At 41.0% G+C, this 24,429-nt stretch overlaps 1 protein-coding gene across 1 annotated transcript in view; it reads right to left on the bottom strand.

Moving 5' to 3' along the window:
* Positions 1-24,061, bottom strand: part of dipk1ab (divergent protein kinase domain 1Ab) — a 38,209-nt gene extending 14,148 nt beyond the window's left edge. Inside the window, exon 1 of the mRNA XM_079574965.1 lies at positions 23,868-24,061. Within this exon, the coding sequence (XP_079431091.1) occupies positions 23,868-23,921 (54 nt within the window). The 5' untranslated portion in view covers positions 23,922-24,061. The remainder of the gene's footprint in view (positions 1-23,867) is intronic.
* Between the last annotated feature and the right edge of the window lie 368 nt (positions 24,062-24,429).

Here is a 24,429-nt window from a genome sequence, read left to right as displayed (position 1 = left end):
AATTTTCTGTAGAATCCAGTTCTAGTATGGTAGAACACCTTGGTACTTCTAACCTAGCTTTTGGCTCAAAATCTAGCAATAGTTAACCCCCTTTTGTCTTTGTCCCGAGGGCCATTCGACTGCACAACTCTCTGGAAGCAAAAGACAATGGTGTCTGCAATGTTATATCGCTAGAAACTTTATTTATTTGCCAATTACCAATGTAGAATTATGTGGTTTCAGTAGTGAATGAGTGAAAGTGATTGAGTGAGTGCATAAACAGTGTATAGGCTACATAATATGTTTTTTTTTTGTTTTGTTTTTTTACAATTTAGTATCAGGTTATATAATACAGAATAACTGTAATTTTTATAAATGTAATTTCAAGTTGCATTGGCCTGTCCTGGACAGAAAGTCTCACCAGCTGTTCCAACCTTAGAATGGCAGATATAGGCTTATTTCAATGGGAGAGGCTCATGTGAGGTGGACATTCTTTTACTTCATGGCTCACAGTGAAGCCTTAAGTTGAGAAAGTACTGACATGTTATACATTTCCTGAATCCTCAGAGTCTAGAGAGTTGCCCAGTATCAAACATTTGTCTCTGTGATGTTCCTTGAAGAAACAGCGTTAAACATAGTAAAACTGTTTTTATGAAAATGGTGAAAAAATGTCCTCAGGTTTGTGTTTGAGGAGCTATGGTTACCATGGTAATAGTCACAGAGTAGTACATTTGGGCTCAAATGAAACATGAAAACGTCTTCTTTACAATGATACCAAATACAATGGTGTAAATCAGTATCTAATGGGCTGGAAATGGCCTCAACCAAAATATGGACCAGTGTCAAAAGCGACTTTTTTGACATGGCGTTGGTTCACTTCAACAGCTGAAAACTATGATAAAGCTGTAACTCTGAAAAGGCTATCATACAAAAATATAAACCTCAGACATGGACCTACTTAAAAATCAACGATAGCCTTTGCCACCTTTTCGGTACCGATTTGCCAGATTTTGGGGTTTGGCCCATGGACTATTTGTTTGCTGAACATGTATTGTATGAAGACATCGTTGTGACTGACAGTGAGAGAAATGTATTATCAATGCTATTACATCTGGAGAAATCCGATTACACATGATAAAGTGACATATGGATCCAGTCTGAGAGCATTTAGTCTGTGATGTAGAAAGCACAAGACACATACGCATTGAAAGCTATGTGATTCATTCTCTACATTCGCCAAATAGTTTCAAAAAGTAAACATAAATGAGCTCTACTGCATGTTATAAACATTTTGGAGAAGGCACATGGACTGGAAAATAAGGCTAAAAACAATATATGCTGGATATTAACAAACAATTACTCAAACAGGCAAACCAAAACTCCAGGTATTGTTTTTTTTCATGAGGGAGCAGCAAAAGCACTTTAAATATGATCAATGATGTCCTAATATTTTTAGACTCCAGAAAGATGGGACTAAAGAAAGTGTCAATTGAACGTGTTAAAAGGGTGCGAGGGACATGAAGAGAGAGATAGAATTGCAAAATGAAAGGGTCTGGAGGTTGTAGCAGTGGGAGTCCATCACTGTCAGACGCTTGGCGCAAACAACATTTATAATCGGAAAATGGAGCTGTGAAAGAGGCACTAATGTTTTTCAATAGGACCAGGATCGACACTGTACTGGTGAAAGACTAATGAGGCCGGAGAGGGCTCGGTTATCGTCGAGTGCCAGACCACAAACACTCTTTACTGTTAATTAAACCTATTCAGGGGCGACTGGGAAAATGGTGAACAACGTGACACTTTTCTCTTGGCTGAAACCAGATTCACCTTCAAACAATACAAAGAAGTAGATACATCTCTCACCGACCGTGCAGCAAGAGGCTCGACTTTGGGCCAGGATGAATGAGTTTGTGTTTTGCCATTGCTTGGCGTAGCGTGTTTATTAACATGCATTGTCCCAGCAAAGATATATAGTCAGCAGCACGTCAAATGTACTCAAATGCCCAAATACTATATTTTTAATGACACAAAAAAATATAAATTTCTGAAGATTTCCAATTTCAATTTTCAAAAGTAGATTCGATGAAATGAGCAATTTTTGGTCAAAAAGTTGAATGCAATGTCAGCTAAAACTGTTTTGTGTTTTGGATCATAAATTATGGATTTTTGACAAATGTATACAAATTTATGCAGAAAAAAATAGTTGAGCAAGGATTTTTTTACTGTTATATTTTGTATTCGGTTTGAAAAAAGTGTCAAATAGCAACAAAAAAGAGCAGAACAGAAAAGTGACCCAAAAAAGCCACAAAAGAGAGATAAAAAGCGATTGAAAGTGTGACGAAAACCCAACAAAAAAGCAATGGAAAAATGTCAACAAATAAAGTGACGACAACGTGAGGAAAAAGCTTGTGAGATCAAGTCCTGTCTTATCTTATCTTAAGAAATGTAAAGTTGAAATAGATTTCAAAAGGCCTTCCTTTTGAAACAATGAATTCCTTAAAGAGGGCGTATTATGCTTTTTTCACTCACATAGCACCAGTCTATATCACACTACAATGATGACCAAACCTTCTGTTGGTCTGTAAATGCAGTAAATTAGAATAACTGCCTTGTATAAAATTGCTCTCTCAAAATGGCTGTAGTGAATGTCTTGAAATAGGCCTCTGTCTCTTTAAGAACCTCTGACCCTTTCCGACACGCCCCCTCCACACACTGTCTGTGGCATCAGTGGGGAGGGGGTTCTGCTGAGGAGCAGTGGTTGGTTACTCGGCTGGTGACGAAAGCTCGGAGGCGTCTCCAGGAGGTGGGGGCGTTCCTAGGAGGACTCAGGCAAAGCTGTCCCTAAAATGGCCGCCATCAGAGTTTGTACAGATTACTCAAAAATACTTGAATGTGCCAAGGCAACACTTCAGGCATGTTTTTAATGAGGGAATGACATAATAACATGATGTAAAGCTTGAAAAAGTCAATTTTGCATAATACCCCCACTTTAAGTGCCCCACAAAAACCCTGAACCAAATAAAAATATTTAGTGGTCTGTCGGGTTGAACTGTCAAAAAAGTGTAAAGGTACAACAACAAAAACAAGGCACTCTGTCCACTATGAACAAATTAAAAAGCCTCAATTAAAATATGCACCAACGTTGCAAGGACAACCAATGTCTATATTTCTTTTTTTAAATATCGTAAAAGAGCTGCTGTATGAGACGATGTGGTACAATGGGTTAACCGAAGATTCATCAGCTCAAACATCGCCAAGACGAGCCAAATGTCAACGCGCCCCTGGGAAAGACACTTCACCCACATTGGCTATAATCACTGGCGACAGGACGGGTGACTATGGAAAAGAAAAGGGGAGCAATATTGTGAATATTCATAACAGCAGAGTCACAAATGAATCGTTTCTCTTATATGTTTAATTTACACTTACAGACCCAACATAAATTATCCAGCAAAGACAATACAAGACCATTTCCTTCCAGCTCTCACCATCCCCCCCCCGAACACGACTTGGCCTTGAACACTTGGCGCGAGCTGCGTCTCTCACACCTCCGGAGTCCACAGGGTAAGTCAATATGGCCTTCTGTTGACACGATTCAGAAAGTGTTGTCCTACGTCCAACAATACTGCTTTCTTTTCTTACAATTGAATAGACGATCTAGCTTGGTATGTTCACTGTTAACTCCATCTCGGCTTTCAAGTTTTCTGTGCTTAGTTAAAGGGATATTTCAGGATTTTTGACTTTAGGGCCTCATTTCCTAGTTATCCACAGTGTTGCTGATTTCTGGAGATATTTTTTTGGTAATTAATGCCTGTTCTTATATTTGAAGAGTTTTGTGGCGCTAGGCTAGTGCAAGGCTAGCGCATGTCTATGGCATCAGCTAGCCTGCACTAGAAACAGTCTGACTTACTCCACAGTTCCTCTGAGGCAAATCACTTATAACACCAGACTAACCATATAAATGTCGATAGAATAACTTTGGGAATATAACTGACCTTGCATCACATCAATAATCGCATTTTGAGGGACCATTTTCTAGCAGATCACTCCGCCGCTGCGTAGCTTACACCAGTGTTTCCCAACTAGGGGTAAGGGGATCCTTGGGGGTACTCGAGGACCTAGCAGGTAGTACTTGGAACTATTTCAGATTGGAAAAAGGGGAAAATGTAACATCATTTCTATATTTTTCAGTAAAATGTGATGCTTTGGGAGAATTGTAGGTTTATTTTGACATTTTGTAACATTGTCCTTTTTCTTACAAATATACTTTTAAGTATTACTTTCTATATAAACTGTAACACCCTTGAGGCAGGGGGTACACGGTTGACCACTGAAAGGCCAAATGGGTACGAAAGACAAAAAATCGTTGGGAATCACTGGCTGATACAACCACGAAGCTGATGCTGCTCAAATATAAGTTATTTTAAATGCAAAATGGTTAAAATTATTTGCCTCAGGTGCACTGTGGAGTGTGTCAGACTGTTTTTCAATGCAGGCTAGCTGATACCTTTGAAATGCGCTAGCCTTGCACTAGCCTAGCGCCACGAAACTCTTCAAATATAAGAAAAAAATGATCTCCGGAAATCAGCAACACTCTGGATAACTAAGAAATGAGGCCCTATGTCATCTTGAAATATCCCTTTAAACTTTCCCCCCCTCCCAAATCACGCAGTCGTATTGCCCAAACCGTTCCATCACTTTTAGAAACATCTCAGTCTGGGTACAATAAAACAAATCCTCGGGTCTAAGCCACAAGAGCCCACGATTTACTCCGCAGTTTTCTCCAGCTTTCTTCATCGATCGCTCCTCTTACAAATCTGACCGTACAACCTCTCATTGGCTTTAACAGCGATGACCACAGAACTAAGTGCCTGGCCTACCTCCTATTGATTTTTCCCCCCACGTCTGGGAGAAACGCATCAAAACGCAACTCGCAATATGGAAATCCTGCGCTTGTCCAGCTCGACGGAACTTTCTTGTGCAAATCGATAGCGCTTCGTGGGTTTTTTGCTTCCGCGCATTTCCACTGGAATATATCGACGAAGAAGCGGCAGGGTTATGCAAACACACATAATGAGGTGATATTGATCGCGGTGGCCATGACAGCTATTAATTATTGGTTTGAGTGGGAGACGCGGCCGCGCTGTTGCTGCCGCCGCTGCCGCTGAGGTGGGCGGAAAGAAGAAAGGCGCTCTGTCTCGGATCTCGACACTGGCTGGTGTATTTCCTTTAAAACACCCCCACGCCTGTTAGTCTGTCTGACCTGGAGGGTTTTCACGAAAGCGCTGATGTGTAAGAGCGGCTTAAGTGCTTCGTGTTAGAGGATGGATGGATGTGAAACAAGGTACGAAATGTCAAAAGGTAAGAGCTACAGGAGGGACATGATTGCTTAGGTTATTTGGATGAACACGTATGAACCCTCCAGCAATGAGAGGTCAGTATTTCTGCTTACGCAATAGGACTGTCACGATAATTGCTATATCAACTCAAAAATAAATGACACATGGGCCCAACATTTGTCGTCAAAGCATTTATTTGCATTATTTCCCCATTTTTTTAATGTAATACTTTATTTTTTACCCAAAGTAAATTGTGTGTCATTGTATTTCATGTCCCCTCCTGGAACCGCCACCTTAATGTGTTGGAGATCCTGGGGGCTTTGTTGTCGGGGGCTTTGTGCCCCTGGAAGGGTCTCCCATGGCAACCAGATCCTAGGTGACAGGTCAGAAGCCCCTAATGAGAGACCAACAGGCCCAGTTAATCGTGAGGCCGTCCTCCCGTGGACTCACCACCTGCAAGAAGAGCCATAAGGGGCTGATTTGGGCAGCTCCAACGGCTGCCTCCACGACCCGGAAACGAACCAGTGGAAGAAAATGGATGGATGGATATATTTCATGTTCAATGTTGGATATTTTAAGATTAAGTGCTTTTCGAACAGAGCCTAGCTGTTAAAACTTTAGGGTAAGTAGTATAAGTTCTTCAATATCTTTGTTTATGGCGATTTCCTGCCTCAATATATCAAACTTTTGATTTTGATATCGGGACGGGCCTAGCGTGTAATGGCGAACTATTACAGCATCACCTGCCTTCATTAAATCATCACCTCATCGCCTGCCGTGCCTTCGCCGCAGCCAATCAGAAACAAGGATTTCACTATTTAACCCGCCTCCTTCATGACCTTGTCCGCTTGCCAACTGTGCTGCAACCCACCTCCACCCCGTCACCGCCTTTGCCCACCTTTGATCCACCCCTCGCACAATCTGTGGGAACCCAGGGTGCTGGGGGTGCGGCAGCAACACCTTGTGGATGGTTTATGTATTGCAGGCAATATTAATCCATGGGAAATAAGCAGAGAAAAAGCAGTTTTGGGGGCAATCTTGTCCCTCAGCACTCCCTAGCAAAAATATGTTCTCACGGCTCCGTCGCACATCCATCTCCAACCTCCACTTCCACCACGAGTGACCAGTATCTGGGGCAACACAACGCTCTTCCAACCTGCTCATGCTTAACTTAAATTCATGACACTTATGTCTTCTGCCTGGCGGTTTCTGAACGGCAAAACCTACAGCATATTTATGCATGTCTAAATTGCTGTTTTTGGTTCAGTCTGCGCAAAGGTAGGCTTACTATGAAAGGTTAGCCTTAGTTTGAAAACCAAATGCATTTCCAATGGAATATATTAAAATCTTAAAGGTATTTACATAAAAATTATAGTCAAATTAGCAAATCGCTGCAATGATTTAGGTGATATCATGTGTACAGTAGGTTGATCTGCTTTCATAGAGCCATATTCCGTTGCATTTAGGTCAAGAAATCAGTATTTAGAAGCTGTTGTTGTGGCTTGTATAAAGACCTGACAATAAAGAGGATAAAAGGGGGCCAGCTCTGATCGGGAGCAGTCTGTTTCCACTCTGACACTTGTTTGTTGCAGTCTGTATTCATCCATTATGTATGATTATAAAGCCACCCCTCAGAGGGCACTGTTAATGGGCTGCACCGAGAAATGTGGAAACAAAAGACTGAAGAGGAACGAGGCTCTCTCCGACCCTGCTGCGCTTATGTATCATCCTCCATCACGGTGATGTTACCACGCGAGCCATGAAGACGGAATAATGTGCACAAATTCAGCCGCATAACACACTGGCGAGGGCAAATATTATGCAAAGTCCATATTATAATGTTATATTCTCTTAAAGGTCAGTGTTATTAGTACATATTTTGTCCAACCTCAAAACACTGGAAAAATTGCCGTCCTACATTAGATGACTAAATAACCCCCGCATTAAACAAGTGCATTTCCTCCAGTTCAGTTTTACCCAAACTCATCTAAACGGGTATTTTTTCTCGGGTGTTTGCCGCATTGCCGTCAGTATTTTACAATTATTTTTACATTGCGTTCTTGTCACCTTTTGTCACGTTTTTATTGCATTTTTATACCAGTTTTCATCTCATTTACGTCGCTTTTTGACACTTTTTCAAGAAGCTTTTAGATTTGGGTAAAGTCAAACTGAAGTTTATGTGCTCGAATCAGAGGTAAAAGCTGCCCTAAGCGATGGCGTAGTGAACCCTGCTCTGCTCCACCACCACCTCCCTCCCCTCACCTGGCTTTTCCTCCTTCACCCAAATCACTCGCCTCCACACTTTACAAGCTGCTCTGATTGCATTCAATGAGATATGGAAATCACACATTTATCAGCATATAAGATACTGTATGTAGCAATGTAAACATTTTGGGACGTACAATTATTTGCTAAACTGCAACTTTCATGAAAGTCTCTCTTTTTCGTGGCATTTAGAATAAAATACTTCCATATCGAACTAAGTTTACAATGCAGAACATTTTTTACCCACAACACTTAAACGCATCAGCCTCTCCTCCGGTGCTGCTTTGCTTTGTGATCATGAGGAGGAAAAATGACAGCGCCTGCAGATGTTGGATTATTAAACAAACGGACATTTCAGGAGGATTTCAGCTGCATCAGAGCAGGTCGGTCAGATGTTTGTCAGTTCACCATCTTTTTGTAAACTTCTGTCATAATGCTGAACTGTTAGCCGCTAGCTGTTGCTGCGACTTCTACATCAAACATTTGCGATCTCTTGAGCACGTGTTTGTGTTTACATGGTTCGGGGGCATGTGGGGGTGAGGCGTGTGCTGTGAGGTGAGGGCGGTGCGGCGCCGGTCTACTTCTGCTGTTAGCAAGTGTGGCGCACATGGTGGTGCACATGGTGGCGCACATGGTGGTGCATCTAGCGGCGCTTGATGGTTATGCAATGGTGCCGGACCGGCAAAATGGGATCACTTAGAGGAGCTTTAAAATCACTTTAATTAAAGTATTTTATTTTGACTCAGTTTCAACTAATCTTAAATAAGATAAAAATGCTGATGCCAATAAGCATAAAACCCACTTAAATCAGGCAGATTCACTTTTACATTTTATTATATTTATTTTCACTGGAAATGAAAAGATACAAAATAATCTGAATGTGCTTGTGTGGTAATAAGAGGTTCTGTTACATTTACGGCTGGACCAAATCTTCTCTTTAGATTTCATCTCTTAGTTCAAGTAAATTTTCATTTCATTTCTCCTTAAAAGGATTATTCTTTTTCCAGTGAACACCAGCCCACACTCTGATATACGTCACAGAGTAATCCATGAAGTTTCTCTGACATCGTCACAAAATGTGTTCTGCTCCTGTTGTCAAACTCTCCTCCCTTTGCAGATCAGCCAGTTTTCCAATATCTGCCATTGCAATTTCTTCAACTTCTTCACATATTGTGCAGCACTGTTTGAGACCTTTATATTGTATATGCACAAAAAACACTTGCTTGGAAGCAATGCAGTGACTTCTTAGTACATGGAAAAGTCCATCTTACTTATCTATTTGAATCTTATGTAATTATATGCATATAATGAATGCGTTTGGCTCTTGGCCCAGTAATACATTTGCGTCTTGGCCCTTCGAGAGGAAAAACTTTCGGATGACCCTGAAAGCTTTTTTGTCTTTGGGTCTATTAAACCCCATTGTCTTCAAACCTGAGTCACTGTTGTGCAGGCGAGTCCCGGACCAGCTTCTCCGCGGGACCAATGAGGAGAACGCAGGACGACTAAGGACAGGACAGTAAGGACGCGTCCCCATTGAGTCAACAAAACAACAGAAGTGAGCTCCAGAGTCTGTCGGGGCTCATCACAATCAGCGTCACTCAAAACTTAGTCATCGCTGAGTCCTGTGTTAGTCGAGAGTGGAAGAGGCAGGTGAGTAAGGGATACACAAATGCAAAAGCAGAAGTATACAGGCTGAAGTGAAAGCGCAAGATACCGTGCAACTATTTGGGGAAAGCAAGTCAATAGGTTACAAAACTTTGCCATCATCACACTCATTAAATGGATCCTCTTATTCTTAAACTTTGACTGCAACTTTTCCATTCTATTAAAACAGCATCCTTTGTCCTAGGCGCTATAAGATTCTCTTCCCCTTCTCTTCCCGACAATGAGGCCACGGGTAAAAAAAACAAAAGACACAAAGAAATGTGTGTTTAAAGGGGCTAGATGCAAGTTAGCCATTTTATACTCACTACTGCCACCTCAGGTCATACGTGTAACTGCAGCTTCTATATTAAGCTCGTGCATGACGGCACTTCGGACCCGAATTAACACCTTTTTGAGTGACAGTGCAGGATTTTAGAGGCAGTTGTGGTGAAAAGGCTCATTCTACACATTAGGACATTGTTGGAACATGTAGGGGGAGGAAGATACTTGCTTTAAACATTTTTAAACTCTGCATAGTCTAGGGATGCACCGATACCGATTACAGTATACCAATACCACAGGCTTGTACTCATACTCGTACTCATTCATGAGGTCCCGATACCAGAAACCGATACCATTTGACGTGCCGCCAGCGCTGCTACGAGGCGCAGCTCTCAGCTGAGGAGAGAAGAAGCAACAAACTGGAGAATTCTTTAGTGTAAATACAATAATCCACATAGAGGTGACTTTATTACAGACTGCGCTCTCTAAATCAGAGTCTGTGCTGGATTTAACCAGAGCTAAATGTTGTTAGTGCTGCAGCGTCTGCAGTGTTTACAACATACAGGCTAACGGTGCTAACTCGCGGCTAGCAGTTTTGGCCATTCTGACGCCGTTTTATGCCCAGGGGTCTATTCATCTCAAAAACTAACCCAGCGCCTAAAAAGTCCTCAGAAAATCCAAATTAAAGACATACAGCATGTTTATATTGAGCGAAAATGAGCTGCAGCAGAACAGTGAAAACCCTGTAGCTAAGTTACTATAAACACACGAGAAAATACGCGTAGCTGAAGTAAAGACGAAAATCTCAATATTATTGTTAAATAAAAATACATACATGAATAAAGCACAGGCATTGGGGAGCTTTTGGACATGGGCTTTTCTGTCTATGATGGACAGTGCAATGAAAAAATAAAATAAATGGCGTCAGCACAATTCTAATATAACTGCTCTTAAATGTGTTGCCTACTTTACTTAAGGAAATGTACATGAGTAAATGAACTAATTACAAACCAATCTGCTGTGAAAAAAGTAAGAATGAAGAAAATGCCTTGTACTCGTATCGGTATTCGGTATCGGCGAGTACTTAAATCAAAGTACTCGTACTCGTATCGGTTTTAGAAAAAGTGGTATCGGTGCATCCCTAGCACAGTATTCAATGTAAAATTAAGAGTTATTGTTACAAAAAGTACACAAAAAAAAGTAAAGTATTGATGTACTGAGGCACTGTCGCTAAACGTTCCAAAGCTAAGAGCTGTAATGTTTGTTTATTGCAAAGACAAGTGATGTTTATGGATTAGACCATTTTCCGAATATGTTTATGATGACATTTTATAGTCAATTGATTTTTGCCAAAAGTTGTGTGCACGGAGCCGAGGCTAAGTGCCCTCTCGCATTACAGGCTAATTGATGCTGGAGTTTAGGCTAATCAAATCAATGTACTACGACGCGGTTCAATGTACACTGCGCTCAAGCTGCATTTGCACAAAAAAACCCAAAATAAATCAGTCGTTACTTAAATACGCACAGCTGGAGGTTGAAAAGCAGAAGTTCATTTGTGTGTGATGTTTCTAGTACTACACCAGGAAAAAGGAAAATGCTGACTTTGGTTTAACATTAAATATCAGTTCTCTGCTCACAATAAGTTAAGTTATCACATCATACAACAAAACAATGTATTTCACACCCAGAATCGTGCAATTCAGACCAAACGGTATCATGATATCACCATGTTGCTACGTCTTTAGACACTGATATGCAATTGTACTACGAAACTGCAGTCAGATGTACAGTACAGTGTACAGTGTACAGTGGTCCCTTGTTTATCACGGGGGTTACGTTCTAAAAATAACCGGCAATAAACGAAATCCGCAAAGTAGTCAACTTTGTTTTTTACAAATATAATATATGTTTTAAGGCTGTAAAACCGTCACCACACACTTTATACACTTTTCTCACTCGTTCACACGGGTTCTCCCTTATGCCTGGTGTCACTGTGTGATTTTTTTTGTCTAATAAGATTTTAAGATGTCACATTACAGATGGGGGAATTGAAACCATAGAAATAAAAAGGAGAGAAATGTCCTTATTGTCGAAATACAGACGCCATGCCGCCATCTTGGTCCGGCATATGTTATTAAGCAGCCAATGTAATGTAATGGAACTGGCATAATGACTGTTGGCATTTTTCTGATAAAACCCATCATAACAACACATGCAAGTGTGATCATAAGGATTAAGGATTGCTACTTATCACAGTTTGATATTTCTGCAATATTCTTGCCACATTTTAAATATATATATATATACTGTATATATATACAGTATATTATCAAGTTTTTATCGAACAGGCCCTGATTGACCTGTAATTGACGCATACAGGAGATGGCAACCCTGACATCAACATGACTTACGATACGTTTTGTTCGATCATATTATATTATATTTATATTTTAACTTAACCAATGTTTTCTGTTAATAATTATTCCTTTTTCCTCATGGGCTAATTTTGATTATCAGTAAACAAACCAGCGACACAAACTTCCATTAACGTTATGCCAATCTGATTGTAATAAGATAAAGTGACCAAAATAACAATATAAACTTTAAATTATAATTCATACCTATGAAAGGTAATTCTCTGCAGGCTTCAGAAGGTGAGCGTTTAGCCCAGGCGAGCGCCGCATGCCATGTTTATTTTCGCAGTAAAAGTGCAGAGAAAGTAAATACGGGAGTCGGACCCGCTCATGCCGGCCTGTGACTCAGCGGTGTGAGCTGATGTGTTGATGGTCCACAGAGATCCTCTCTGCAGCGAGATGAGGGCTCACTCTGCGATTAGCCAATCAGGACGCAGAACACAATGCGCGAACGCCGTTCATACGCTGTCAAAAATAAATCCACGAAACAGCGAGGCTGCGAAAGGTGAACTGGGTTATTGCGAGGGACCACTGGACGGCCTTCTTCAGTGATCGTCTGAAACACCTCCTGGGTTTGCCCCTGTTTCAGAGCATAGTGTCCTGCACTGGTCAGTTCCTCCTCCTTCTCAATCCCAGCTGCCTCCTCCTTTCACTCCTTTTCATCTTCATCCTTGTCCTCCTCCTTCTCCCCTGGGTCTGACACCTCTTCAGCTGAGGGCCACCTGTGAAACTCCGACTTACATTTGAGCCAGGACTCGATGAACATTAAAACACAAAAGTCTTTTGCCATCTTCTTCTTCTTTAGCAGACGAATATAGTCCAGCTGAACGTGCAATAGCCAGAACAATAGTAGGGATAGAAGGCATGTGTGGCTTAGCTGCGACTCAGAGCTAAAAATCGCTTTTTGATTGTAAACAGTGCAATCATTTGGTCGGACAATAGTTTATAGGGTCATTTGTATGAAACCTACGAACTCTGTAATTCAGACCTCTACAAACCTGATCTGAAATGCATAGATCTTGCGTCAGTGTATTTCATATTTCAGACGACAACTTAAATCTCAAAAGTTGTCGGGACAATTTGACATGTTTTTTGGCAGCCCTACTTAGCATCTTCTATCGATTCCTCATTCGTCCCTTGAGTAACGATCATTTGCCTGGCTTTTGTTCCTGTGCGGATGATTGACAGTTGTGAAGCTGTCAGCGGGAGGCGGAGGTGGCCTAGAAAAACCCAGAGCTGGAGGCGCTCCCTGGAGACAGGTCTGTCGCTTCTGTTTTCTCTGAATCTGTCAGCTCTGAGTGAAACGGTCTAACCGTCCGAAGATAACGAGAGCCAGCAGCACAGACGCTACTGTACAGGCGAGCAGAGGGAGCGCGAGGAGACACATCCAACTAAACGTCTATCAATAAATAAATGCAGAATATAATGGGGCAAGTGAGAGTTTGTGACCAAGTCTGTTGATTTCTATGGAAAGACACTTCACCCACAAGAGCTCACTATATTACTTTTATTTAAAGGGGGGGTATTATGCAAAATCGACTTTTTCAAGCTTTATATCATGTTATTATGTCATTCCCTCATTAAAAACATGCCTGAAGTGTTGCCTTGGCACATTCACGTATTTTCGAGTAATCTGTAAAAATTCTGATGGCAGCCATTTTAGGGATAAAACGCCTGATTCCTTCAGGGAACGCCTCGACCTTTCGTCACCAGCCGAGTAACCAACCACTGCTCCTCAGCAGAACCCCCTCCCGCAGTGTCTAGCCCTAAGATGTAAACAGAGTCATCATGGAGGCTTAGCTTCATGTGTTGTGAACCGGAACCACAGCAGTTCTGAAACTTTTACAAAGACACACATCAGTGTTTCTGTTACCGAAACACCCAGGATTAAAACCGGTGACAAGAACACTTATATCAGTGTCTGGTTCTGCGCTGGGCCTTGATGATGCACAGAGCCTCCGGAGAAAGCTAATGCTAAGCTAAACCTCGAGTCATCACGTGAAAACGAGAAATATGCACAAATAAAGTCAATAAAACCACCACACTCATAAAGAGCCGTTTAACAATGATCACACACGGAGCCTGGCTTGTTGATTTGGAAGTTTATTGCTCACATTTCATCTACAGTGAGTCGTAGCCGAGTGGTTTCTCCCGGAGCTAAGGCACTATTACCCGCGACAAGCTAACAACCTTCACCTTCACAACATTCATTGAAAACAGGCAGCATATTATGCACAAATAACGTCAATAAAGCAGCAACTACTCGAAGCAGCCTTTACGATGATCACACAATGAGCCTGGCTTTACACATTTGTGGTTTATTACAGACTTTTCATCAACAATGAGCTGTAGTCAATTATAACAAGCTAACGGGGTAACCTCGAAAAACCATTGTCCACCTGCACAGACAATGTCCGTCTTTTGAATCGTATGGGCTCCTGCAGATCCTGGTGTCGTCCATGGGGGTATAGTTAGAGATCCATAGGGCATGGCAGTTACAAAGAGAGAGCCTCCAAACAGCAGTTATTTTTCAGGCAAGAGCCCCTTCCAAGCGTCCGGCGTGGAAGGTTCGTCTTCAAATCATATCCTGTGTGGCCATTATTCCCAAAGTGATAAACAGTAGCTCCTTTCCAACAATAAAAATTAAAATGCACCGATCGTAGTTTCAATACTATTGAGACAAGCGGAGTGTTGTTGTGATGCCACAGACAGCGTGTGGAGGGGGCGTGTCGGAAAGGGTCAGGGAGCGTCTTAAAGAGACAGAGGCCTATTTCAAGTCATTTGCTACCGCCATTTTGAAAGAGCAATTTTATACAAGGCAGTTATTCTAATTTACTGCATTGACAGACCAACAGGAAGTTTCGTCATCATTGTAGTGTGATATAGGCTGGTGCTATGTGGCTGAAAAAAGCATAATACCCCCTCTTTAAAGAGACTAGATGCAAGTTGGCCTTTTTATGCTCACTACTGCCACCTGAGGTCATACGTATAATTGCAGCTTTTATATTAAGCTTGTGCATGACGGCACTTCGGACCCGAAGTAACAACTTTTTGAGTGACAGTGCAGGATTTTAGAAGCAGTTGTGGTGAACAGGTCTTGGCTACACATTAGGACATGGCTGGAACATGTAGGGGGAGGAAAATCCTTTTTTTTTTTTACATTTTTAAACTTAATAGTCCCTTTAAGGAAACAGTTCAAACAAAAATAAATATACAAAGAAAATATAAAGACAACAAGTGCCCGAAAGGAGTCTCACCACTTCAACAGTTTTCAAATCTTTTCTTTAGCGATATGGCTGATTGTGACAAGGGGAGTGGCATATGCTCAATTTGTATAAAAATACAGAATATCGCCACAAAATAAAAAATAAAAGCACAAATAAAAATTATAATATCGTGTAGTGTGAGCTCTTTTAATCGACAGATTAAAGACCATTCAATTTTGGAATCAAGGTCCATAGGTATGTCCTCGAACTACATTTTCTCTCCCGATATTTTTATGACTTTTCGAAAGGATACACCATGCAGTGAGAGGAGAAGGTCAAACTCACAGTGCCGAGAGTCTTTTCATATATTTACTGTATTTACTCTTTTTCATCTGATTCTACATGAAACTTGGCATCTAATCAAAGTATAATTTTACATAATCACCAGTACAGTAATCCCTTTTATTTTTGGCCTGTCCCGTCTGGTGCTCAGAGAAAACCATCTGCTTCATCTGTTCAGTGATTTACATTACGGTATATTAAATGGACTAGATGCAAGTTAGTCATTTTATACTCACTACTGCCACCTCAGGTCATACATGTAACTGCACCTTCTATATTAAGCTCGTGCATGACGGCACTTCGGATCCGAATTAAAGCCTTTTTTAGTGACGGTGCAGGATTTTAGAGGCAGTTGTGGTGAACAGGTCTGAGCTCATTCTACACATTAGGAAATGGCTAGAACATGTAGGGGGAGGAAAATACATCATTTTAACATTTTTAAACTCCGTATAGTCCCTTTAAGGCTGCACAATATATCGCCACATTATCGTACCTCTCGCAATATCTGTCGACACAATATCAAGAAGCCTCACTGAGAGTAAAACAAAACACATAGCTCAAGTATTTTTCAAAGTCTTGTTAAGACACATTTTGATCAAAACAAACGGGTACATTATATTGTTATCGCATACAGTCCTTTAAATTTATCTGGGCTCGGATCTGGCACAAAACCTTAAACCCAACGACCCGATAAGTCTGTTGAAGAAACGTACCTGACAATGACAACTGCCCCCTGTGTGTCTTTGAACATGTTTCATTTTACTTACACACACGTGACTATGGACTGAATGCAAAAGTGAATATGGAGTTTCTCCTTTTCAGCCTCTGGAGCTTTTAATGGCCGCGTTTCTCATGATCAAACTCCAGCACCAGCTCAGAAAAGTAAAACCGTGATACACAAACAAACACCAGCGATGCCAAAGTTGCTTCTAATGCTCAGTAAGACAGTGCTCATTTTGTATTTAGGTGCAATAATCGAAGGAACTACATTCGGGGCTGTGAATTAAATCTGAAATAACTTTCCAATGATAGTTAAAGGTGCATTACGCAACTTTTATGTGGGGGAAAAAAGTTTTATTCGTGTGAATTCAACCTTGTAGTGACTCAGTGGCTGTACGAATGGTCAGCATGGCCCTTTACTTTCCATCACAGTGGTATCTACAGCTCCAGAATCAATTGTTTGCAAGGTTTTCACTGCTCACCAGAAAACCTACTAAACACTTGAGCAAATAAGCACAATAATCAACTTTTTTTTTTTTCATAAAACGTTGCATAATGCACCTTTAAGCGGTTACTATGACAACAGCTAAAGTGGAGCATTTAGCTTCCTGGCTCCGACTAAACCCCGGCCATCATCTCTAATGTTTACAAACAATGAAATTGGGCAACAGTGATGGTCGAGCGGGTCGTCTCATGATCGGAAGGTCAGGGGTTCGGATCCCGGCTCTTGCAGTTGCACACTGTCATTGTGTCCTCGGGCAAGACACTTTACCACCTTGCCTCTGGCGTCTGTGTACATTGGTGTATGAATGAGAGTGTGAATGGGTGAGTGGTTCAATGATGTAAAGTGCTTCGAGTGCCTAATGCTGGTGGAAAAGCGCTGTATAAGATGAGACCATTTACCGTGGCCTAATGGACATAATATAATCAAAGCAAAGCAGCGTCATCTCCAGGGCGACGAGCTGGCAATGTCACGCTCCCGGCAAAGTTACGAGTCAGAAAGTATTTTTTTTAGGCATTTTTCTACAACAAAAACAACTATTTATAGAGTGCCTTTCCACCAACATTGGAACACTCGCTTATTCACTTTCATGTTCATTCTCCACTGTATACAAACACTGGTGGCGAGGTTGGTTTAGTGTTTTGCCCAAGGACACAATGACAACATGCACTGGTGGGAGTTGAAACAAACTGGTTTTAAGACACTCAAAGTCACATAAGCTTATTATCATCAATTATTATACATTATCGGGAAAAAAAATACCGACAGGGCGAAACAAGACCGGTTCGCCCTGTCGGTACTTTTTTCCCCGATAATGACCAGCGTTCTATACATTATCCCTTACATAACAAAATCCATACCAGTTTCATAATATTCTTCGCTTTTTGCCCTTTTGCGGTCCTGATATAGTCACTTTTAAGTCTTGTGTTGGCAAAATATAATTAAAACTGAATAAATATAGCCTCAACTTCCCAGGACAATACTGAGAGAGATATGGCAGACGTTAAAGGGGGGGTATTATGCAAAATCGACAGAGTGCCTTGTTTTTGTTGTTGTACCTTTACACTTTTTTGACAGTTCAACCCGACAGACCACTAAATATTTTTATTTGGTTCAGGGTTTTTGTGGGGCACTTAAAGGGGGGGTATTATGCAAAATCGACTTTTTCAAGCTTTACATCATGTTATTATGTCATTCCCTCATTAAAAACATGCCTGAAGTTTTGCCTTGGCACATTCACGTATTTTTGAGTAATCTGTAAAAACTCTGATGGCGGCCATTTTAGGGATAGGTTTGCCTGAGTCCTCCTAGGAACGCCCCCACCTCCTGGAGACGCCTCCGAGCTTTCGTCACCAGCTGAGTAACCAACCACTGCTCCTCAGCAGAACCCCCTCCCCACTGATGCCACAGACAGCGTGTGGAGGGGGCGTGTCGGAAAGGGTCAGAGGTTCTTAAAGAGACAGAGGCCTATTTCAAGACATTCACTACAGTCATTTTGAGAGAGCAATTTTATACAAGGCAGTTATTCTAATTTACTGCATTTACAGACCAACAGAAGGTTGCGTCATCATTGTAGTGTGATATAGACTGGTGCTATGTGATTGAAAAAAGCATAATACCCCCTCTTTAAGTGCAAGTGGCGGGGAAGTACAAAGCCTTCCACAGACTCTTGACATATTACAATAACATTCCCCTTTGCCTCTGTTTGCGAACAAGCCCAGAGATAGTGTATCAAATGATCAGCTCGGCCTCGATCGGATGACAAAATTTGAATTTCAAAACAGCTTGACTTAAAAACTCAGTAAATGGCCGTGGTATTGTCAGGAGCATCTGCATGTCCTCCCCGTGTCACTGTGAGCTCTCTCTGGCTTCATCAAGCACATGCATAATTAGTCTTTCAAGTGCAATTACATGAACGCGTGGATGTCTCTTTGTCCAAACCGCCGTCAACATCCCCGGTGCTTTTGCGGATAAACAGAAGCAGGGTAAGCAAATACGCCAGTGGGAGGAAAGATCTAAAGTTTAGAGCCTTTTAGTCGGCGGCTAAAAGGAAGAACAAAGAGACGATATATGGTAATGAAGTTACTTTGCGTGAGAAAGGAAGATGCACATTGGGGCTACATAAAAGCAAGTGAATTAGCTATAAGGAAAAGAGGAAGATGTTCTAAAAGGTTCCAGAAAGTGATGGGATTTGAGTGTCTGTTCATTCCAAAGACTCAATGCTCATTTTTGTGTTGTTTTTTTTTAATCATCTGATACCTCATATGATCTGAGAACTAATAACTGAGACATTTTTGATCATCCACACTTTTTTAGTTTTTTTAAGGTCTTTCTGCTGTACATTGAACCTTGTGTCCATTCACAGGGTTCCCGCGGGGCGTTAAAAGAATCAAAAGGCCTTATATGTCATTAAAAGGGCATTAAATTGGATTCACACTGGTATTAAATGTAAATGTATTGGAAAATAACGAAATTGCTCGACTCATTTTGGTGCATAAGTTCATCAAAAAGTGCAGAAATGATTGTCCAAAACACATTCAGCTGCAGTTTTGGCTGAAATAGTGTTAAATGTACAATTATTTCCTCTAAGGTTTTCTGTTATTTCCTTTGTGCTTTTGAAAATAAAAAAAAACTCTCATTAATTCATTTTACAGAATGTTTTCCAATGTTGATGAGAAAAGAAAAATGCACAGTTTTTTTCTTGCATTTGTGGCATTGGAAATATAATGGTTGGGAATTAAACAAATCACAATTAAAAAACAAACACATAAAACAACAACATAAAGAGAAATAGAAAAAAAAAAGAATGATAATAATTAAAAAAAAATGTTTAGTCTGCATAATCCTCAGAAATCTCAACAAGAACCATTGAACAGCAGAGGTAGTGACGATCGAAGCAGTACTTTGATTATGAAGCCAAGACAAAATCTCAAAAAACAAACATATGACTTGAGCCTTGTCCTTACATCTTATTATGTTGAACAATGCGTTTGCAGATTGTGTCCAACATGTTCAGAACAACAGGAAATATATCTAAAATAACTAGAGACGTCGTGTCATTCTCCCCACACACACCCACGCCCCAAAACACACACATAACATGTATTTTCGCTTTTGTAAGCATTCCACTTCCTTTACTGTACTGTCTCATGTCAATGTATTGTCTTGTGAGTCTGTAGGTGTTACGTGTATTTACTAAATATACTTGAAAAAAAAAAAAAAGAATAATAAAAAAAAAAATGGCATAAACCTTGTAACCAAGCGCCTCATTTAATCTAATAATTGATTATGTTATCTAAATGTACATTGAATTGAACCTGGGGTCGGCACTTACAAGCTTATTGCTTCAGCCGACTCCATTTTGAGCATCCACACTGTATGAATTTTGGAAGATAAGATGAATGTAAAATTGCTAAATACATTTTTTGCACTTTTGCACTTAAACTTGTCACGTTGCCGCCGTGTTTTTTAATTTTTTTAAGCGGTTTCATTTTTTGTCATCTTTTTGTGGTTTATTGTTGGTTTTTCATCACTTTTTTGTCACTTTTCGTCACGTTGTTTTGTCACTTTTTTGCTGCTCTTTAGTGGCATTTTTGTTGCTTTCTCATCACTGTTTAGTCGTATTTTTTGACACTTTTCTATTGTGTTATTGTTGCTTTTCCAGCCCGTTTTTTGCAGCTCTTTTGTCACTTTATTTCAAGAAGCATTTACATCTGGGTAATGCCGAACTGGAGGAAATTAATATGCATTAATTTCGACTTGTTGCTGCCTGTATGAGGCGCAGTGAGTTGCCTTGTGTATGAAATAGGCAGTATAAATAAACATGCCTTGCCTACAAACCCTGATGCAGTGGAGAATAATAAAGGTGCCTCAGGTTGTTCGGCAAATAAGGTCATAGGTCATTTGTATAAATAATAAATAACAGGGGCCCAAGAATTGAGCCTTGGAGCACACCCTTAGAGATATTTAGTGAGTCAAATATTAAGCCATCTATTTGCACGCTCTGTGTTCTCCCTGACAGATAATTGTTAAACCATCCCACTGTATATTCTGACAGACCAATGGAAGAGAACCTTTGCTGAAGTAGTGTAGAGTGAACTGTATCAAAGATAGATCAATAAACAGAGCAGCACAGTGCCGTCTCTTATCCAAGATAGAAATGAAATCATTTATTACGTTTGACACTGCTGTTATTATACTACAGTATCTAAAATGTTCTTGTTTAATATGTTTTCTTTTAATTGCTTACTAAAGAGTTATTCCATTATCTTTGCTTATTTGCATTTGCAGGATCAGCAGCCTTAAAGGAAATATACGGAGTTTAATATATTTAATATTTAATATATTTTTAATGTATTTTTAATATATTTGGTCCTTTTTATTTAATATGTAATAATTCTACACAATTCTAACCTAGCGACTAGCATTTTATTGTGAGACAGAGCTGGCATTAAGGTTTTAAGCATAAATAAAGGCATGAGGCACAATTTAAACCTCTATTACTCGAAGGTTTCGTGGAACTAACCACCGACCCATGGGCCATGGCCCTTTACCCCGTGTACGCTCCAATATGTGGCCCCCCATGAAAAAGGTTTGGACACCCCTGCCCTACATGTTCCAACAATGTCCTAATGTGTAGCCCAGACCTGTTCACCACAACTGCCTCCAAAATCCTGCCCTGTCACTCAAAAACGTGTTACTTCAGGTCCAAATTGCCGTCATGCACGAGCTTAATATAGAAGGTGCAGTTACACGTATGACCTGATGTGGCAGTAGTGAGTATAAAATGGCAAACTTGCATCAAGCCCCTTTAAGAAGAGGAAGGACATAAGCAGATTTCCACACAGATGGCAGTTGGTTTCTTGCTAAAGACAGATTCATTAGCTATGCAATTTGAGTGGCTGTGCAATCGGCAGCAATTCTGAGAAAAAATGGTTCTCATTTGTCTGGTCCTGGTGACATTTTTTGGATCCAGACCTTTCGAGGCCTTCTGAACTTCAGTTACTGTTATTGTCTCAGAGTTAAATGATTGAGAGGACACTGTTGATTAATAGGTTACCTTACAGCGGATCCAGTGAGTCATACAAGGAACCAGTTATAAAACGTTTGGCTGTATAGAAAGTAACAGCGCAGATGGTAATAAAATGTCATTCACTTCCGTCAAAGAGTGTATTGTTTTCCAAAGATTTGAGGGGATTAAGTACGTTTTTTGACGTTGCAAAACTTCAGCATTGGGGCGTTTTCACAGTGAAAGAATTGCGTCTAAATTTCAGACGGTCAGAACGAAGCCTCGACTTCCTTCGCCTGAGCCTAAGCCTTATTTCTCTAAAGTAAAAGGTCAGATAATTCTCTGCTAAACCATGCATTATTTCATCACTTCATATGCTTTTAAGTGGAGCATGCCTGTTTACTAAACTGTCAAACCAATCACGGAAAATTAAAGTCGATTTTTCTGGTTGTTGGTTTGGTCTCGTAGGACAATGTGGAAAAAGATGAAAAGAATCACAATACAATTTGAGATGATCAGTAACAGGTAAAATCCAATTCAAGTTCAAATCTCCTAAAACAACAATTTCATCAGAATCCGGGTTCGTCTGTATCTCTCTCAAAGACGACAAAGACCAGGGGCGGACTGGGACTGAAAAACAGCCCTGGACTCTGACCAGCCTGGCCCAAATTAGCGTAATTGTGCACTTCCACAGATACATATTTTAACCTCTTACCACCCGCCTTAACCGAGTGCATTCTGTCCTCTTTTGGCTCATTTGAAAGCTAAGCCACAAAACTGACCTTTTTCCTCGCGCTGTTGCTGTGTTGTGTCACCTTTTGTATGTTTTTCTTTTTTCTTTTTTTTTTCTTTTTTGTCACATTTTTGTTGAGTTTTTGTCACTTTTTGGTTGATTTTTTGTAATTTTTTTGTTGAATTTTTGTCACATTTTTGTTGCATTTTCTTTGAGTTTTTGTCACATTTTTGGTTGAATTTTTGTAATTTTTTGGTTGAATTTTTGTCACATTTTTGTTGAATTTTTGTCACATTTTTGTTGAATTTTTGTTGCATTTTTGTTGAATTTTTGTTGAGTTTTTGTTGAGTTTTTGTTGAATTTTTGTCACATTTTTGTTGAATTTTTGTCACATTTTTGTTGCATTTTCTTTGAGTTTTTGTCACATTTTTGTTGAATTTTTGTTGCATTTTTGTTGAATTTTTGTCACATTTTTGTTGCATTTTCTTTGAGTTTTTGTCACATTTTTGTTGAATTTTTGTTGAGTTTTTGTCACATTTTTGTTGAATTTTTGTTGCATTTTTGTTGAATTTTTGTCACATTTTTGTTGCATTTTCTTTGAGTTTTTGTCACATTTTTGTTGAATTTTTAATTTATTTTTTGTTGTGTTTTTTTTGTCCGTGTTTTTCTCATGTTTTCATCCTCGCTATTTTGATGCTTTTCTTTTCAGCTTTTAGATTTGGGTAAAGCTCGGTTGAGGCGGGACCGGTGGCCCTCGAGCCAGTGGCCCTTCTGTGCTCTTCCAGAATGGACATATGGCCAGTCCGCCCCTGACAAAGACCTGGGTCAAGGGAAAAGACGGGTGTGAAGAGCTTCATCTCTCGTTCACAACTGTGTGTCCGGCAAAAAGCGCACAAAACCCCATGACATTAGGACAAGAAGTTCAGCGATGCTCAGTGGATTTGGCCAGATGCTGCATCGCGGATGGGGGTTGCTATGGAAACGAGCCTGGGGTGGGGGGGGTTGAGGTTGAGGGGGGGGCGAGGTGGGGGTCTATTCCTGACGAGCATCAAGTGACTTTATGACTGAAGCGGCCCGCGAGGCTAAAAAAAGATCAAGACCTGGATGAATTTGGACGCAAAGGGACGTAAACATCGCACGTGCAGCTTATCCACAAATGATGGCAACGTGTGAGTTTATACATAGTTCTCACTGCACGCACGAGGGGTTGAAGTATATGCGTCTAAATGATTTAACAGCCTAGAACGTCATGAGGATCCAAGCTGGCAAACTGCACGTGTTGAAAGCGCATGGGGTGCAGGGTTAAACAGCGGTGCAGTCAGTGGCGCGCGCTACAGAGGAAGCTGCCCGGGCTGCTGGACTTCACCCCCTGTAGGAGGTGGTTTTGAAAAAAATAAAATAAACAAACACAAGAGGGGTTTCCCGCCGCTTACCTGCACGTACAGCGGTTTCCTGAACACCCCCCACGGCACCGCAGCTCTGGCCATGGCGAAACGAGGCGCATCTCACTCCACAGCTGCTCGGATCTCGGGGGCAAAAAAATCTGCAGCCTCTTCTTTGACACACGAGTGTTTCAAACTGCGCCTACAGGAAGGAAGTAAACCTCGAGCACACAGGGGTGAAGCTCCTCGGCATCTCCGCCGCCGCTGCTGCTGCTGTGTGAGGACGGAGGCGCTGGAGACGCAGGTTGAAGAGACGATGATATCCGCCGTGAGCGCCTCTGGAGAGTCCGACCAATGAAAGGCGAGGAGGGGGGGGGGGGGGAACCAGCGGCACTGAGTCATATCCCCGCCGCGCTCTGGGACGCGCTGGAGCAGGTGGTTTGAAGTCTGTGCGCAGCTGACAAGAGATGGAGCAGCGTGACGGTGGTGAGTAAAGGATGCGCTCGTGGAGAGGTGATGGACGCACATATGTGATAAAAATGACAGAGGACATTTTATTGGCCAAGGGAGTTCAAAATGTGCCAAAACGTTCAAAGATGCAATAGTGTGTAAA

This window comes from Gobius niger (genome assembly GCF_951799975.1).
Source record: "Gobius niger genome assembly, chromosome: 17".
NCBI classification, from domain to species: Eukaryota; Metazoa; Chordata; class Actinopteri; order Gobiiformes; family Gobiidae; genus Gobius; species Gobius niger.
Note: the sequence above shows the minus strand (reverse complement) of the source record. Positions and strands in the feature narration are given on the sequence as shown.